Genomic DNA, 16584 nt, shown 5'->3' with positions numbered 1-16584 from the left:
TATGATTACAAGGACCACCACGACTACAAACACCCGCCTGACCTCTACTATGACTTCCATAAGCAATAACTAGCACGGACTTCAATTGACCACAATTGAATCAGCTGATATTAATTAGCTCTTTCAAACGGGCCACTTTTTTTGCTGATGGATTTTTTTGCCCAGGACACAAGATCAAAGAAAATGACTTTGGCACATGGCCGTCGCCATGCCAAAACTTTTTGCCGATTTCCGCTTTGTTGTCGAGTTAAAATAAATACGAACGGCCAAAGTGCTGCAAAACAGTCAAATGTTCGACCTCGGTATCGGTCGAGATGCGCAAAAAATATGAAGCGCCCGACTTTGGACGGGGGAGGTTTGATTCGCCTCCTGCTCACTCTTCGTACCCGACTTGCTGTACAGGACTTGGACTCGTCTCAGCTCCACGCTGTATCGCTCGTACGCTCGCTCCATGATCTCCTCCAGCGATGAGAAGGACGACGAGGACGAGCGCGCGTTCTCATCAACACTGTTGAACTGCGGCACACGTGCACACACGCTCGATTTAACGCACACGTCCCGACGTGAGCGTGTCCCAAAATACCTGCAGGTTTCCGAAGTCGACGACGATGAGTTCGGAGGTGTCCGAGTAGAAACCGTCCTTGGGCAGCAGAAGGTAGGAGGGCTGCAGGTCGATTTTCAAGTCCAGAACCTTGCGCGTCTCGATGATGTGAGACAAACCTGCAAAGATGCCACAAGGTCAAGTGGCCAGAAACAGGAGGCCGGCCGGCCGCCCCCAAATGCAAATGCGCCCCCGATGGAGGCTTTCCGGCCGGCCGGCCACCTGTTGCCGTCTTTTCTTTGATCTCCTCCAGTTTGGAAAGCGTGGCTGATGTTAGCACTTCCAGCTCCACGCCTTTGCCCATCTTGAAGAAGTCAGCCAAGCTGTTCACCGTCATCTAGAACACACACACACACACACACACACACACACACACACACACACACACACACACACACACACACACACACACACACATTCGAGAACGCTTGAGAGGGCGTCGGCGCGAGAGCGGGTCGGCGCGCCGGCTTACGGCGTCGTAGATGATCTGCACGGGCTGCGAGTGGACGCGGACGAGGTGATCGGCCGGGCTGTCGTCGGGGTTGAGCTCGAAGGCGGCGCGGAGCAGCGACGCCGCCGAGTCGCCCGCCGACGAGATGAGGGAGGGCGCGCCGCCGCCGCCGTCCAAGCCCGTCACGCTCCACTGCCGCAGGGCCGCCTCCACCCTGCCCAAACGTCAACACGCCGCAAATTCACGAGTGCTACGAGCAGCGTGCGGTTATCAATTCCCTTGTAGGCTTGCCGCGATGCCTCTGCAGCATTCATTCACCATCTCTCATGCCCATCTACTCGTACGCTCCTTGAACCTCTCTATCCAAAACCATCAAAGTGGAATATTATGAGAACTAAAAAAAAAAAAAAAATCGATATTGATTTTTGTACCCGCAGCGGCTTCGCTCTCTCCTGCGGTTGAGAGGAAAGACATTTCATCTGTGTTGCACGTTTGCCAATAAAGTGTGGACTTGACTTTGTTTAACGAGGCATACATAGTTCAACAAAAATGAAGTCAAAATATGACAAAGAAAAAAAAAAATACACACTGGCGACCGGGTGCAATGATTAAGCAACAGCTGGTCAACTCATCACAAATTATTTCCGAATGCTTTCGAGATCTTTGGACTCAAATTGCCCGAATGCTCGGAATTTCAGCATCTCGACTGCAAATGTTCGTCCATCTCTGTTGCCCTGCATGAAAGCAAACTGATTTTCTTTGCGCCGAGTCCAAAAAAAAATGTTTTTATTGCTTTGACGTGAGAAAACAAAGGTCCAGACTTATGCCCCCAATTCTGACAGACGTCGCAGAGTCGTACTTCATTCTTATTTGTGGACCGTCAATTTGAAATGATGTCCTGTTTTGGAAGAAAGGAAGGGGAAAAGATTCTTCTTTTGCAAATCCAAGTCATCGATGACTCGTCAAAAGAATCAACAGATGAATTGAGGATGAAAATCGCGGTAAGCCAACATTCTCCTCGGCGAGCGATTCGCAACGGCAACACGCGCGAGATGTCGACCGCGCTCACAATCGCATCTGGGTCCACCCACCTGAGGGCCTGGGCTCCCGGTCGCTGCGAGATTTTGCTGCTGAGGTGGATCATCTGCACTTGGAGGATCTGCGGGACGCGGGCTCGCTCCCTGACCGTCACCGAGGTCCGGAGCAGCTGGAAGGTAAGCTCCACGGCGACGTACTGCACAACGTCATCGCACGTGTCAAATTACGGCCGGGCGTCGAGAGCGGCACAATGCGTTTGCGCAACGGTTCGATTGGGGGAAAGCGACGCGTCGCCATCGCTAAGTCAAACGCCGTTTGCTCTCAGCTGATCGTTGGTCTCGAATGAAAAAAAAAAGGGCGTGTTGTTTTGTCGCGACCACCCGGCCTTCCTGGCGCACCTGTTTGGGCAAGGCGAGGTTATGCGAGCTTCCGCTGTAGCCGATGGCGGCGTAGAGCTTCTCCTTCTCCTCGGCGGTCATGATGCCGTCCAAAGCCGAGCCTGAGGAGGACAAAGATGGGTCGGCGCACGTCCCCGGGGGCGGTGCCGTCCCGGCGTGCCCCTTACCGACCTTCGGTCTCCTTGCTCTCCTCCGACTCCTGCTCCTCTTTCTTGGGCTTGCGGGCGAAGAAGCCGCTAAAGAATCCGCCCTGCTTGTGGGCCCCTGAAGCCTTCTTGGCGGCCACCTTCTGCCCCGAGCGCACCACCTGCGGGAAGACCAGGCGCCCCCGTTTGTCTCGTGACAGCTGGCATGCTCCCGTTATGTCAAAGCAGAAAACCACAGGCTGGAATAAATGGTGTCATATGCAAGTTGTCATTTGGAGGCCGGGGGGGGAAAAAAAAAAAAAAAAGTTGACGCCTTTCTCTGGGGTTGTTGTTTTTTTTTTTTTTTTTTTTTTTTGCTCACTCAACATTACATTCACCATCTATCACCATTTAATCCCGTTTAAAAAAAAAAGAGATACCTGCATATATATTTTCAGAACATTTTGCTGAAGCTTGTCCTCTTGCTGTCAGCCATTTTGGAAATGACTTCAATGTTAAACCGATTTTAGAAAAAAAAAAGGTTTCAGATTTTAATTTTGGGGTGAGACCCAACCGGGAGTAAACATTTTTCAAAATGTATATTTGGTTTTTATTCTTTCTTCTGGTGTTGTTCCCCGCCCCCAACGCTGGCAAGACTGCTTTGCACAACCACAGTTTTTTTCAGGTCCTTTTTTTCTTTTTGGGGGGGTTGTTGGGGGGGGGGAGGGGAATCTCCACATGTTTATTGTTATTCTCTAGCTTGAATTTGTAGCTTACCTCCATGTGGGCCTGCTGTCGAGCCAAGGTGATATTGAACACATCCAGAATTTTCTCCAAGTCCTGGTATGAGCACAAAGTAGTCCGGGTGAGTTGCAAAAGCCTCAACAGAGGATTTGTTTGCTTGGAGCGTTTGGACCTGAAGCTGGCACTCGGCGTCGGGGCTCAGCTTGTTCTGGCTCAGGACTTTGCTTTTGTAGGCCGTCTTGTAGGTCTTGACCTGCTGGCGGTGCCGTCTTATGTTGGACCAGGACCACATGTGGCTTGACCGGCGGATGTGAACCTCCAGGATGCTGCTGAAGGCGTAGCGCCACCTAGTGCACAGGAAAACACACACGCACGCACGCACACACAGACACACACAAAAATCCTGAAGTGTGTCTTTAGTCGGACCGGGATCGGGGAAAAAACCACCCAACAACTTTGAAGCTCTACGGGCACTATGTTTCGGTATTGTTGAATGTGTTGTGTTTCTAGCCCGACACATGAACGAGGACATACTCGAGGCCAGGGGGATTCTAATTCATATATTTCAAAGATTTGGAATGAAAGCCATTTGATAGAAATTGCATGTCTTTGATTGTGGCGAACACGTGAAGAACAACTGACCAGAAGGCGGCGTTGGAGTGGACCGGGACGTCAGGCCGGAACTTCCTGTAGGGGGCGTTCTTCACCATGCGGTCGACGGACTCCAGCATTTCCACCATGGTCACATACTTCAACGACCGCCACCGACCAATAAACAAACAAACAAAGTTGGCCGCCGTGCGACAATCGCCGGAACAACGGCATCGCCACGGCACATCACATCGACCGTCTCCATAGCGCTCGTCATAGCAACTGTCGTCACGGCGATGGCCATCATCGCGACTGTCTCTGGCACCGCCGTCATTGTGACACAGGCGATATCGGCAATTCTCGTGGGCGTCCGTACCACCCAATGGCAGATTTAGGTTGCCCGTGCTTGGTCCCACGATCGAAAAACGAGCAGAAGTGGACGTTCTTCCAAGTCACACATGAACTTGACAAATCTACAACACTAGGAGCTCGGGCGCACTACACATGTTGATGGCCCGATTTGCTCAAGATTTTTATTTTTATTGTTTTGTGGCACCTGAGGTTTGGTGATCTGGATGTCGATGTTTTGGACCTCCAGGTGCAGTTGGGCTTTTGGAGAGTCCAGCTCCTGCTCGGCATTGGGGTTGATGCGGATCTTGGCCGAAGCGAAGATGGGCTTGAAAACTGGGGTGGGGGGGGAGGCAGACAGAACACTCTGAATGCGAATCCGGATCGACTGGCTAAGAAGGTTCAGCAAAAGGCTGGGGGGCGGAGGGGGAACAAACAAAAAAAATATCGACCATAGAGAGAAAAATCGAGCTCCTGGTCCATGCAAGGGTCGCGTTCGAGTGGTGCAAAGGACACATGTACTGACTGTAGTGGTAGTGAGGCAGCTCCTGGTCCTTGCTGGTGATTCCACTCTTGAGCTGATTCTGGAAAACATCAACCAGCTGAAACTTGTACACAAGGACGTGAAGCTTTTTGTTTTTTTTTTTTTGAATCGATATTTCAAAAGGACCTCACCACAATCTCTTGCCGTGATCCGCGGTAGAAGATTTGACTGTTGACGTTCCAGTAGGCACACAAACACTCTAGACGGCCCAGCTGACACATCAAAAGCAGTTGTTATTCAATCTATCGTCGTGCTAATGCTACAGGCATCAAAATGGGAGCAATGTTTGATTGACAGAGGCAGGTGGGGTGGATTTGCATTTGAACTCAACTGCATTTCTTCAGCACTTTGTCAACCTAAGTGTATTTCTCGAGCGCTCTAAAACAACCACCGCTGTCGACAAAGTGTCGTACATGGAGTAAAAAGTCAGTCAGACAACAACAAACAATAAATCAGTACATTCATCACAAAGACGGGAGAAGGCGGCAGGGGCGGAGGGGCTCCGAGAGGTCAGGTTGGGCCAGGCCATTTCAAGATTTGAAAACAAATCACAGGATCTTCCAAAAAACTCGCAAACGAGCCAGTGAAGGAGCGACGCGCTCCCTCTGACGAGTTCCGGTCAAAAGGCGAGCGGCGGCATTTTGGACCCACTGGAGACACTTTGTGGAGGATTGGCTGACTCCAAAGTCACGTGGATGACAGTCATCCGGCCGAGACGTGACGAAGGCGTGAACCGCCGTTTCAAAGTGCTCTTGCGAACTCGACGGCGCTTTACCTTGTGGATGATCTTTGTCGCTTCGTTGAGGATGCACAGCTTCCAGCTCTCATCGGTAGTCTAGTAGGAAATCCCCAAACTCAGACATCGTGCACGAGGACAAAGGTTTTGAAGGCTGATTTGGGAGAGGCGTCTCCAGAACTGACGCTGGCGTGCATGTAAGATGGTGTGGTGGAGGTGTTACCTGCAGGCTGAGTTCTGCCAGGGTGACTCCCATGGACAGGGGGCGCTGCGGGTCTGACACCTGAAATGCACACAAACATCGACATGACCACGTGAAGCTTTTTGTACACACACACACACACACACAGACACACACACACACACACACAACTGGACTTTGAAACATTTTCTGCGGACCTAGATCAATATGTGAACCAAGATACCGATGCGGATCTGTACATGTACGCCTCTGTTGCTCGTAAAATGGTCCTTGTCAACTCGATCTTGAGGTGGAATTTATCCGAAGACAACTTCCAACTCCAATTTGACCAATGACGGGCTGCTTAACTCATTCGGTCGCAGCCGATTCTAGACCGCGTCTGAAAAGACGTTTAAAAACGTCTTTGGGAGTGAATGAGTTCAAGGCGGGGGCTGCGCGGCCCACCGCTCCAATCCGGCCCGTAGCGCATCGACTGCAATCTTTCAACAAGTCACCGTTGTTGGTCACCCTCGCGACCGCCTCTCACTTTGTCAACGACAGCGTGAAAGCGGCCGCTCGCGTATTCAAGATCGGACGCCCGAAGCCAAACTTACGTCGTCCTCGTAGCGCAGGTGTATGCTGCTAATCTTCACCTGCAGGTTCTTGATGACCTGCGTGGCCAGTTTCTCCATGAAAGAGTCCTTCTTCTCCTCCTCGGGTTTCTCTGAAAGCAAGCGGCACAGGAGACTCAGAGACAAACCCGAACCTACGGGGACCAGTCGCCGTCGGCGGCCCAAGTCGTACCAATCGGCGGTGGGGAAGCCCGGAGATTATTCGACTCACCTGACTTCCTCTGGTGATCGCGTTTCAACTTCCTCAGAGCTTTTTTGTGCTTTTTGTGTTTTTTACATCCTTTTGCCACTTTGGCAGCGTTAAAGAGAGACACGGCAGTTAGTCGGACAAAGCGGGAGCGGATGGAGCGTGTGAGGAGAGGTGCAAGCGGGAGGGCGACGACCAACACAAAGCAATCGTACGATGAAGCGCGACGACGGACGCGTGCAGTGAGCCCCCCCCCCCAAGCTAGACTGAGCTTCGGGCTGCCGCTTTTTCAGGCTTTGTACAACCAGCTGCTTTTTGCAATGCTCAACTCTCGCCGGAGTGCTTTGCAGCAGAGCGCCACTTGAGCCGCGGGCGCCTCCGAATCTGAGATGGCGGTCCTCGGCCAGAAAAGGCCGCAGCGTCCTCTCCGGGTCAGCCGTGAGATCTCGCGCCACGCGGAGGAGTTCAAGTATCTTGGGGTGTTGCTCACGAGCGGAGATGGGCAGTGGCCCATCGGCGCAGCGTTTGCGGCGAAGAGGACAACCGCGTCGGTCCGCCGCGGCGAAGGAACTGAGCCGAAAGCCGATGGTCTCCATTTACCGTCTATCTCCGTTCCTACGGTCACGCCAGCTCGGTCATCCGGGAGGGGCTCGGGTCGTGAAAAGAGCCAGTTGAGGTTGGCTGGGGCGTCCGGTGAGGACGCTTCCTGGTGAAGGCTTTTCGGGCTGACCAGGGGGGGCACGCGGCAGAGACAAGACCTCTTGGCCGTCCTGGGAACGCCGCTCAGAGGAGCCGGACGTGGCGGCGTGGCTGAGGGAAGGCCGCCTCAGCTGCTGCGAGCTGTCCGGCGGAAGCCAAAGAAAACGGCCGTTCGCAGTACACCGGCGAGTCCCAATTGGCGGTCGGCAGTTTTTTTTGGGGGGGGGTTCGCTGCACCGCCTGCCGACATACAAGAGCTCCAACAGGAAATATTGCCCAACAACAAGCTTGGCACGTACAAGTCGTTAGCATGCTCAGGCTACATTCAAGCAAGGGCGTGCATGCGCGCGTTACCGTGGAGTGTCTCCTTATCAACAACGCTCTCCAGATTGAAGAGCAGCTCGCCACTTTGCGACGCTGACGCCAAACGCAGCGTGAAGACATCGGCAAATCGTAAGAGGACATGGGCGGCACATCAAACGCCGAACGTTCTTCTGAGCGCGACCCATCAACTCGACGGCCGACCGGCACGGCTCGCCCGACCGACCGAGCCGCGGCTGCCCGATTGGACACGAAGGCGGATCGCACATTCCGCTTCCGTTGCGTTTGGAAATATCGGCGCTCATGACGGGTGGCGCTCATGCTCGTTGCCGTTTTATCGTAGCGTAACAATAATCTTTCGACAAACAAAGCGCTTTCCACAACAGTTCACATCAAATAACAAAATACGGCAGTGATGTGCGTGCGCCCGAGGGAAAGGACGCACAGGGCACTACCCCATCTCGGACCGTCATTGACCACAAAGTCGGGGTGGGGCTCCACTCGTGGAGATAACAACTGGAAGGTTTTTTTTGGCTTGTTTTCCAAAATAAGACATTTGTGACCCCTTGTCAAGCATTTGCTATTCCTTTGGGAAACAATATTACGGAACAAAAGTGAACGGATGTATTTTCTGCACTGCCAATTTGAAATGATGTCCCGAATAAAGCCAAACATGTTTTATTTTTTTCCCCCTGGATGAAGCGATGATGAAAATCATGGCTCATTGCGTCGGAAACTTTCCAGAAGTAGCCGCTCGGCCCCCTTTGCAAGTCTCTGAGAGCGACTCACCTCGCCTTGCCGCCATTCGTAGCGCATCCTCGATACGCTGCAGTTCGCGCTGCTTGGCCTCCTGCCGGTCGCGCTCCTCTTTGGCCGCGTCGTACTTGATGGCTGTCCGCAAACACACGCGCACACACACACAAATAGGTCGCGGTGAGTTGAGGAGCTTCATTTAAAAAAATAAATAAATAAAAAAACAGCACTTAGCCAGGATCGAGCAACATCCTGGTGCCGAGGAAAGACGTGGAAGTGAATGGACGAGTTTCTGTTCGATAAGAGCAGTGCTTTGGCGTCATCTTGCGGTATCTTAGTGTCGAGCTGCAATGTTGAAGAGTGAATTTCATTGGCAGAAATGTGTTATCGTAGATTTTTGCTTGTCATGGCAAGACTTGCTCCCCCCCCCCCCCACTACAGCCGGGCAGCACACGAGGTGTCACAAGATGGCGCCAAAGCAATACTTTGAGATCCGCGCCTTGGCCCGAAGACAAAAAAAAAAAAAAAAAAAAAAAAACGGCAAAACGGAGAGATTTTGAAGCCAAAAACAGACGACGGGTTTCACCCCCACCCTGTGGAAACAAACAAACAAACAAACAAGGGGAAAATGTTTGAAGACAACAAAGGACAAGAAGCGAGCTCCAGAAATTGCCCTCAGCCATGGGCTGCAAACCGCCATCTTGGTTATGAAACGTGACTGCTCGCATGACATGGAGAGGGCTGGGCCTTCAAATGCACTTTGGTCTTTTGCACTTTGTCAGGGAGATTCATCCTTCGCGTTATGTTTTCGGGCTTACGGTCTATTAAAAACAGAAAAAAAGAAAACACTTTCAATCTGCTAAAATCGGAGGAAAAAAAAAAATCTGACATCGTGACGTATTTTCACTGCGTTGTTGGCGTCCATCTGGATGCCAGTGTTTTTGCGTTGCCTTGTTAAATCATTGATCTATTTGGCTTTGACTGTTGGGTCCAGTCAATAAATGGCTGAAAGTTCTTTAACTGGCCACATTTTGGCTTGTCCAAAAAAAAAAAAAGAAGCAGCATTGGCTCATAATTGGATTTCCATTGAACTCATTCAGTAGCAGCCAATTCCAGACCAAGTCTGAATAGACGTTTAAAAACGTGTGAATGAGTTCATTCTGTGAGGGGACGGGGAAAAAATAAATAAATAACGGAGATTTATTTGACTTGAAGACAATAAATACGTTGCCCAGCCCTAACTCGATGTGAATCATATACTAAGAGTACCCAAAGAGTTTAGAAATAGTATCGGAATACTTCAGTCACGATGTACGTTTATTTCAGTTTTCCATCAATCTTGGACGACTCGGGTCAAAACGTTTGGAGTCGTTTGTGGCGGTCATGCAGCCAAACTCGGAAAGTTTGCGCAAGGAAGGGAGCCGCCGCGACTCAGCCTCAACGTCGGGCTTACCGTTCAACGGGCACGTCTTCAGCGCGCCGTCGGCTGGAACGCACGCACACATGCAATGTGAGGACATGCAATTTCTCACTCGCAAGCGCACGTGCATCCGCACGCACGCGCACGCGCGCGCATAGAGACGGCAGTGCGGCTCGCATCGCTTACTGGCGCCGGGAACAACCAGCAGGTAGAGGCCATCCAGCGTTGCCACGACCGCGTCGTTGTACAAGTTCTTCCAGGGGATTTTCAACGTCAGCGTGCCTGCCACACACACGCACAAATACGTAAATGGAAAGGGAGCAAGACAGGAAATCCTCCGTGTCATCGGGCGCCGCATCCCCCGGACAAATTCCTTGTGTGTTGCGATATACTTGGCCCCTCAAGTCGATTGTGAGTGTCGCGATCCGATATGAAGATGGGATATCTGTCGGATGTCGGGCAGACAAAGCGTACGGGAGCATCCGGGTCCGCATCCCCAAACAAACGTCGGGTCCAGGCTGCGCGCCCGCCCTTCGCCGCAGCAAGCGTCCAAGGGAAAACATTGCTGGTGACGGCACTCCGGTCAACTGGAATTGTGCTTTGTGGCCCTGCCCAGAGTGCCATCGACTTGCTTGGGCTCGCTTCTCGGGGGCCTTCGATCGGTTTGACCCGAGTGCAGCGCGGTGAATTGATGAAAGCCCAAAGTCTGGCATCAACGGGTCACACTTTCTCATCCCTACTCTTGCCGACTTTTGAATAATATATCACATATCGGCTCGATATCGACAGTCATCCCCCCTCCCCCCCAACCACCAACTCTGCGGGGGATGCCGAGAGAGGCGGGCGCGCGCACACTCACCGATCTGTCCGGCCTTCACCTTGAAGGGGAGGTCAAATTCACTCTGAACAGAAGAGACGCATCACAACGGGGCCTCCCGAGCCGTTCGCCGGCACGAGCGAAACGAACCAAGAAAACTTACCAGCGCATTTTCCTTCACTCTCAGGTTCTCCAGGACCACGTTTCCTGCAAGAAATGACGCTGCGTTACCGCGGCAACCAACCGGGACGGCAGGAGGCAAATAGCCCCCCCAGGCCCTCGTTTGCACAGCTCCGGTCTAGTAATAGGTGAGCTCACGCTAAGAATCAAGGCAAACGAACTATGAATTAAGAGGAGGGACTTATTGAATCGCTTCCAAAAATAAAGTCTGCCGACCCCGCGGCTTTTTTTTTGGGGGGTTGTCCTTTTGAAATTGCAGCCCTTGGAAAAGACTGGCGTTGCATGACATACACCGACTGCAACGCCAATTGCAATCGGAAGCCTTCCTGGGGCCGAGTTGGAGCCTTTCCAACAGACAGGACGCTGATGATTTGCGGTCACGAGAAGAAAAGCGGCTCATGGGATCCTGACATACAGGTTTGCGCCACGCCCGGAACAAAGGCATACCTCCGGAATAGGATTAACATTTACTTCTGGCACATGCGGTCACCATCGCCGGAGAAAAACCAAGCGCGCGGACACGTCATCAAAACAAGAACTCGAGAGAAGATGGAGAAATAGACCAGTTGAAGTGGAATCATTCGTTAGCCTCTGAAGATAATTGCTCGGGTTTGTTTTTAAGTTGAATGGAGGCAACCGGGCCCTCGTTTGATCCGTATGTTGCTCTTGATGTGTTCCAAAGAGCTTACAAAGTGCTAAAGTGGCGATGGGTACCGTATCGATGGATGCCTTCTATTCAATTCCCGATGCGTTCACTTTTGAGAGACACGCTTGCTGCTCGCCAGCCACAGCGTCGGGCGGGCGGCGCCGGCGGCAACAGCGGCACAAGGAGAAGGAAGCGCGTGAGAGAAACAAGGATGGCGCAAGCAAAGCGGAAGTGATTCTGCCTTTTGAAATCGGGGGCCTGAGCCACAAGAAGCCTCAATAAGCCGTCACGTCTTTGTCGCATTCAATCACGGCCCACGACGGATTCAAAGCCAAGACTCCTTTGGAGGTGCTTGGACACGCTTCCAAAGGAGCCAGTGCCATTGAGCAAAACGGAGGCGCTGCTGAGAAGGGAAGCGGGACCGTCGCCGCTTCGCGCACTTTTCTCCAACCAATGACATTGTTTGCTGAAATAAGATGATATTTGAATGCATGTTTTGCAAAAGGATCTTCATTGTTTTCATCGAAACGTGGCCTTCTCTCCAATTGCTCTTCTCAAATGATGACCTTTACGGCAAAGCTGGCGCCTGGCGCTACGCCTCGCACCATTTGTTGGCGTTTTCCCAACGGGCGGCCGGCCGTCCGGGCGTTCTCGCGGCACCACATCGAACTCGGTATGTAATACGCGACAGACTGGCTCGGAGAAGAACTTGAAGTCAAATGCAAACACCCGATCCATCGGCCGGCGTCGTGCGCAATTTTTCCTCTCGCGCGCGAGGCCAGTGCGAATGAAAACAAGCTAAGAGAAGCTGTCTCGACAAGAAGAAATTCTCCGGCCGATGTTTCTTTGAGCGCGGAAGGTGGACCGGGGCTACAAATATGAAGATTGCTACAACACGCGCGACTTGAAACGAGAAATATTATAGCACGGTTCAGAACGCAACAAGAAAATGTACTTTTTGCACCGAACACATGATATCAAAGAGCATAACGCCCAATGAAGGTACGGTATCGACCGAAACCAAAGCCTCAGGTCGAGTGTGACGTTTGGAACTTGGCCTGCCAGTCTGCCTGCGAGTGTGGACGCGGGTCGTGGCCAACGGCGTCTGCTTGACGGCACTCCCATTTCGAATAAGTCAAGTTTATCGGGATTGAGGGGATTCACGGGGATGAGCGACTCGCCCCGATTCCAAACCCCTGCAACCGAGCGCGTTCAAAACTCAAAAGCCGGTGGGAGGAAAAAGACGAAACTTGGAGAGGGAGCACACATGTCAACATTTGCCCTTGACAGTTTGTCTCGGCCACCGGATGGCGTAAAGCGCATCAGCGACCGCGGCTCTCCTTGCCCACATGCCAGGGCATTACAACATCAGCGACGCCGAGCGAACGAAGTCTGGTTGCGCCCTGAAGAAAAAAAAAACAAAACAAAACAAAAGAGAAATAAGATAAATCGTGTTTGGGCGAGCAAATTAGGACCGGGGTTGAGAAGAGACCTGGCTGCGTGTCGCTACGCTGCGTTGCGCGCCTTTTCCGCAATTTACGAGCAAGTTTCTACTGGCGAGGCAAGCGAACGCAGTCCGGCTGCGCGCGGCTAGCCCGCCACGGTTAGCCAGCCGCGAGTTAGCCGCTTCTGAGCTCACCTCCCCAGATTCCGATCTTGAGCTGGGACTTGTCCAAGTTCTCCACGTAGTCGCCGATGAACCTGTTGAGAAGGTCGCTGACCAAAGCCTCGAACACCATGATTGACAGGCGCGGAGCCGCACTTCCGCATTGGACGCCGACGAGCGCCGAGCGACCGAGGCCTCTGCGTTCCGCTGGTCGAGCCTGCCGTCCTTCAAGAGCTGCGAAAGCGCCCGGAGCGCATCGATCGCTCAGCTGATTCCCCGCACCGGTGCTTTTGTTTTGGTTTCCGACTTCTTTGTAGAACAGTCTGTCAAAACAAGAGTTACAAACGACCAAGGAAGAATCGCCCAGCCAAAAGAAAAACAAAACACGCCAAATGAATGCGAAATGCTTTTAGACTGAATCAAAAGTCTCGTTTCGAGCGGCAGCTCGTGAAAGTGGATCCAGCACAGGCCTTTCAGAAAGACACAAACAAAAAGCTTTATTTTTTGAAAATTGTGAACCTTGCAAGAAATACAATTCGAGGAATGCAATCGGACTCTTTTTTCTTCACAAAAGCGAGAGGCGCGTTCTGGAAATGAAAGTCGGAAGGTCGATAGTTGTCGCAGGAAGCGGCGCTGTTTGTCGTTGTTGTGGTGGTGGTTTTATTCGAAGCCACTTTTCGAAGACGGCCTTTGACGCCATTCCATTAGCGCAAAGCGTAGCCGCGGTGACGTCATCAGCAGGCGCAGCTGATGAAGGCAGCGAGCCGGCTAATTGGGGCTCATTAGGGACGAGCGCGACGCCGAGCGGCGTCCGATGCGGAAAGCTCAGTTGCCATGGCAACGGGACGCTTCCGCTCCAGGTTTCACCGGCGAGCCACCGAGCAGCTCGTTGAGGCGACCGTCAAGCGCAAACAAGCGCCTCAAAAACAAAGAGAGACACATTCGGTCCCAAACAAACACAAAATACCACTTTTTGTTTTTCAAGATCACTTTTGCACTCACTTGTTGTTTTGTTTGTTTGTTTGTGTGTGTGTTCTGCTGTTGGCAGGTGAGACGTTTTGTCTTCAAAGCAAAAAGTCGTGTCAAAACACCATCTAGCTTCATCTTTTAAACATACCTACTTTTTTCTCTTGAGAATAATATTGATCAGAGATGATTTTTGGCTTGGAAACTTTTTTATTGTCAGATTAAAGAAATGTCATCATCATTTTTATAGAATCTGTGAATATTGTTTCAGTGGCTTAACTTTTTTATTTTTATTTTTAATCCAGTACAATTCGTTCGGTCACTACAGTTCCGTTGTATGCCTACAATACATTTACAATGAATCACTTTAGAAGTGTTTGTTTTATCCCTGTACTACGTATTTGTTTTTCGTTTCGCAATACATTTCCAATCAGTATTTAATTGAACACAGCTTCATTTTTTTCCCCCTCTATTCATATAGAAAAATATTTTGGTACCTTTTAGAGGTATTTGAGTCGCCTCCATCTAGAAGTACATTTAAATTGAAGAGAATTTACTTTACTCTTCGGGGGCATGTGAGTGCATCGAGGAGTATTTCGCGAGGGGTACCGTAACGCTGATTGAGTATTTTATAGATTTCAGAATGTTGAGGTTCCAGTAGTTTTCACTGACTTTTGGGAAGTATTTTGTCAACTGGAGAATTTTCTGGTCACTTTTCGGAAGTGCATGAGTACACATCACATCACGTTGTACATCCACACTTCCGATGCGACGGTTCTTAAATGTCGGTCACTAAGGTAACACTTGGAGAGCCGAGTAACAATTTATTGATTGATTTAATTTCAGGTGCCGTCTTTTGTCAAAAGTTTGAGAACAGCTGCCCATGAGTCTCGGATGAAACGCTCCGCCTTGCGTAATCGTATTTGAGGCCAAGCGGATGATTGGCCGGCACTTGTCGAAGCCTCCGGCGAGCGTTCATTTGTCCGCTTGAACTGCGTCAAGTGGTTGCCGCGGCAACACCCGCTCCATTCGGATGACAAAGAAGATATGCGACACATCCCCGCGGCGGCCGCGCAAGACGAGGGCACGCGTCCACAGTCGCTCGCAGGTGAGTGGCCGCACCGCATTTACGATGACATCTTCACCGGCAAAACATCAACAACGGGTTTCCATTCAAAAGGAGACTTTTTATCTCGTCATTTTATTGGGACAAAAACAAAAAATTTTTTTTTTCTCCTGTCTGTCTATCTATCTATCGATCGATCGATCGATCGATCGATCTATCTATCTATCTATCTATCTATCTATCTATCTATCTATGTATCTATCTATCTTTCTATCTATCTATGTTTTTATTTTGGAAGAGATAAGGCTTGTGATGACAGTGACCGTGTCTGTAAAAAAAAAAAAAAAAAGGACAATTATTTTATGTTAGAAAAAAAAAACCCTGAACTTCCTTGAAAAAAAAAGTTTGGATCTTTTTACCTCCTTGTTTTTTTTTTGTTTTTTCTTTTATAAGTGCATTTTTTACAATTAAATAACAAGAATCTTTCTGGAAAAAACTGTTCTAATACGAATTAAATACCACTTTATACTTGGGGAAAAACAAACAAACATGTTTTTGAAAAAGGATAGCTTGTTCTTAGTTAAAAAGATTCTTTAAAAATTGGTTGACTCTTTTTCTTCAAATATTTTTTTTATACTTTTATTTGCATGGAAAAAAAGGTTTTCTTGCAAGCTGATGGGGAAAAAAACAAAGAACAAAAGATCTTGCAGAAAAACAACTTTTTACTTGAATGAATGAGTATTTTCCTGCAAAATGTGGATTTGTTGTGTTGAATTTTTCAAAAAAAAAAATACTGACCTGAAAAATGGAAGTTTTTTTCTTCTGGGGAAAAATTCAATTCCCCCCATGGGAAATCAGACTTTTTTTTCTTGAAATAAGAATGAGAATCTTGTGTCACCTTGATTGAAAAAGAATAACGGTGTTGAAAGAAAGAAAGAAAGAGGATTTTTTTTGTTTCCTGTAAAGGTGAACCTTTTCTCCGGGTCCTCCGGTTTCCTCCCACATTCCCAAAACATGCGTGGCAGGCTGATTGAAGACTCTTAATTGTTGATGGTTGTTCCTCATTGTGTGTTCTGCGATGGGCTGGCGAGCGCCCGAAGACAGCTGGGATAGGCTGCGGCACGCCCGCGACCCCCCCGAGGATAAGAATCAAAGACGTTTTTTTTTTTTTGTTTTGTTTTTTTTCCCTGGGGAGGAAAATACCTTTTTTGGTATCAAATCCTTCAAAGCAAACAAAAAGGACCCCCCACCCCACCCCCTCCCAACAAAGCTTTTTTTGTAATTGTGGCATGTTGCGTGTGAGAAAGTTGTTCAGGATGTGGGTGGGCGTGGCGCCATCCCGCCGCTGCTGGTTCCTCTGCCTGCTCGCTGTCTCGTCGGCGACGCTGCTCCGACCTCGCGAGCTGCGCCATCTTCAGCTGGACGCTGACTGGTCACCGTTAGGTGAGACTTTTGCGATATTCCAGTTTTGGCAATCCTTTATTTGGTTTATTTATTTATTTTTTTCTGTGGTGGTGGTTATAGCTCTAACTTT

General features: G+C 50.2%; 2 protein-coding genes across 8 annotated transcripts in view; one reads left to right on the top strand and one right to left on the bottom strand.

Moving 5' to 3' along the window:
- vps13c (vacuolar protein sorting 13 homolog C) overlaps positions 1-13263 on the bottom strand; it is a 40657-nt gene extending 27394 nt beyond the window's left edge. For 2 of the 7 annotated variants that reach the window (XM_019893232.1, XM_019893228.1), the window contains exons 1-23: positions 13052-13258; positions 10750-10793; positions 10629-10671; positions 9956-10051; positions 8386-8487; positions 7630-7692; positions 6601-6678; positions 6372-6481; positions 5800-5859; positions 5616-5675; positions 4972-5052; positions 4823-4880; positions 4505-4632; positions 4000-4106; positions 3530-3704; positions 3391-3453; positions 2660-2795; positions 2489-2589; positions 2144-2286; positions 1074-1266; positions 824-938; positions 584-720; positions 387-516 (exon numbers count right to left, since the gene is read on the bottom strand). In XM_019893232.1, the coding sequence (XP_019748791.1) occupies positions 387-516; positions 584-720; positions 824-938; positions 1074-1266; positions 2144-2286; positions 2489-2589; positions 2660-2795; positions 3391-3453; positions 3530-3704; positions 4000-4106; positions 4505-4632; positions 4823-4880; positions 4972-5052; positions 5616-5675; positions 5800-5859; positions 6372-6481; positions 6601-6678; positions 7630-7692; positions 8386-8487; positions 9956-10051; positions 10629-10671; positions 10750-10793; positions 13052-13151 (2323 nt within the window). In that variant the 5' untranslated portion in view covers positions 13152-13258. Of the gene's footprint in view, positions 1-386; positions 517-583; positions 721-823; positions 939-1073; positions 1267-2143; positions 2287-2488; positions 2590-2659; positions 2796-3390; positions 3454-3529; positions 3705-3999; positions 4107-4504; positions 4633-4822; positions 4881-4971; positions 5053-5615; positions 5676-5799; positions 5860-6371; positions 6482-6600; positions 6679-7629; positions 7693-8385; positions 8488-9802; positions 9836-9955; positions 10052-10628; positions 10672-10749; positions 10794-13051 lie in introns of all 7 variants that reach the window. The other 5 variants (XM_019893231.1, XM_019893227.1, XM_019893229.1 and 2 more) reach the window with 5 other exon arrangements.
- A 766-nt stretch (positions 13264-14029) lies between these two features.
- Positions 14030-16584, top strand: part of agrp (agouti related neuropeptide) — a 3159-nt gene continuing 604 nt past the window's right edge. The window contains exons 1-2 of the mRNA XM_019893183.1: positions 14030-15092; positions 16358-16493. Coding sequence (XP_019748742.1) covers positions 15018-15092; positions 16358-16493 — 211 coding nt within the window. The 5' untranslated portion in view covers positions 14030-15017. The remainder of the gene's footprint in view (positions 15093-16357; positions 16494-16584) is intronic.

This window comes from Hippocampus comes, unplaced genomic scaffold (genome assembly GCF_001891065.2).
Source record: "Hippocampus comes isolate QL1 unplaced genomic scaffold, H_comes_QL1_v1.1 scaffold378, whole genome shotgun sequence".
Taxonomy (NCBI): domain Eukaryota; kingdom Metazoa; phylum Chordata; class Actinopteri; order Syngnathiformes; family Syngnathidae; genus Hippocampus; species Hippocampus comes.
This window is presented reverse-complemented; position numbering and strand designations above follow the sequence as displayed.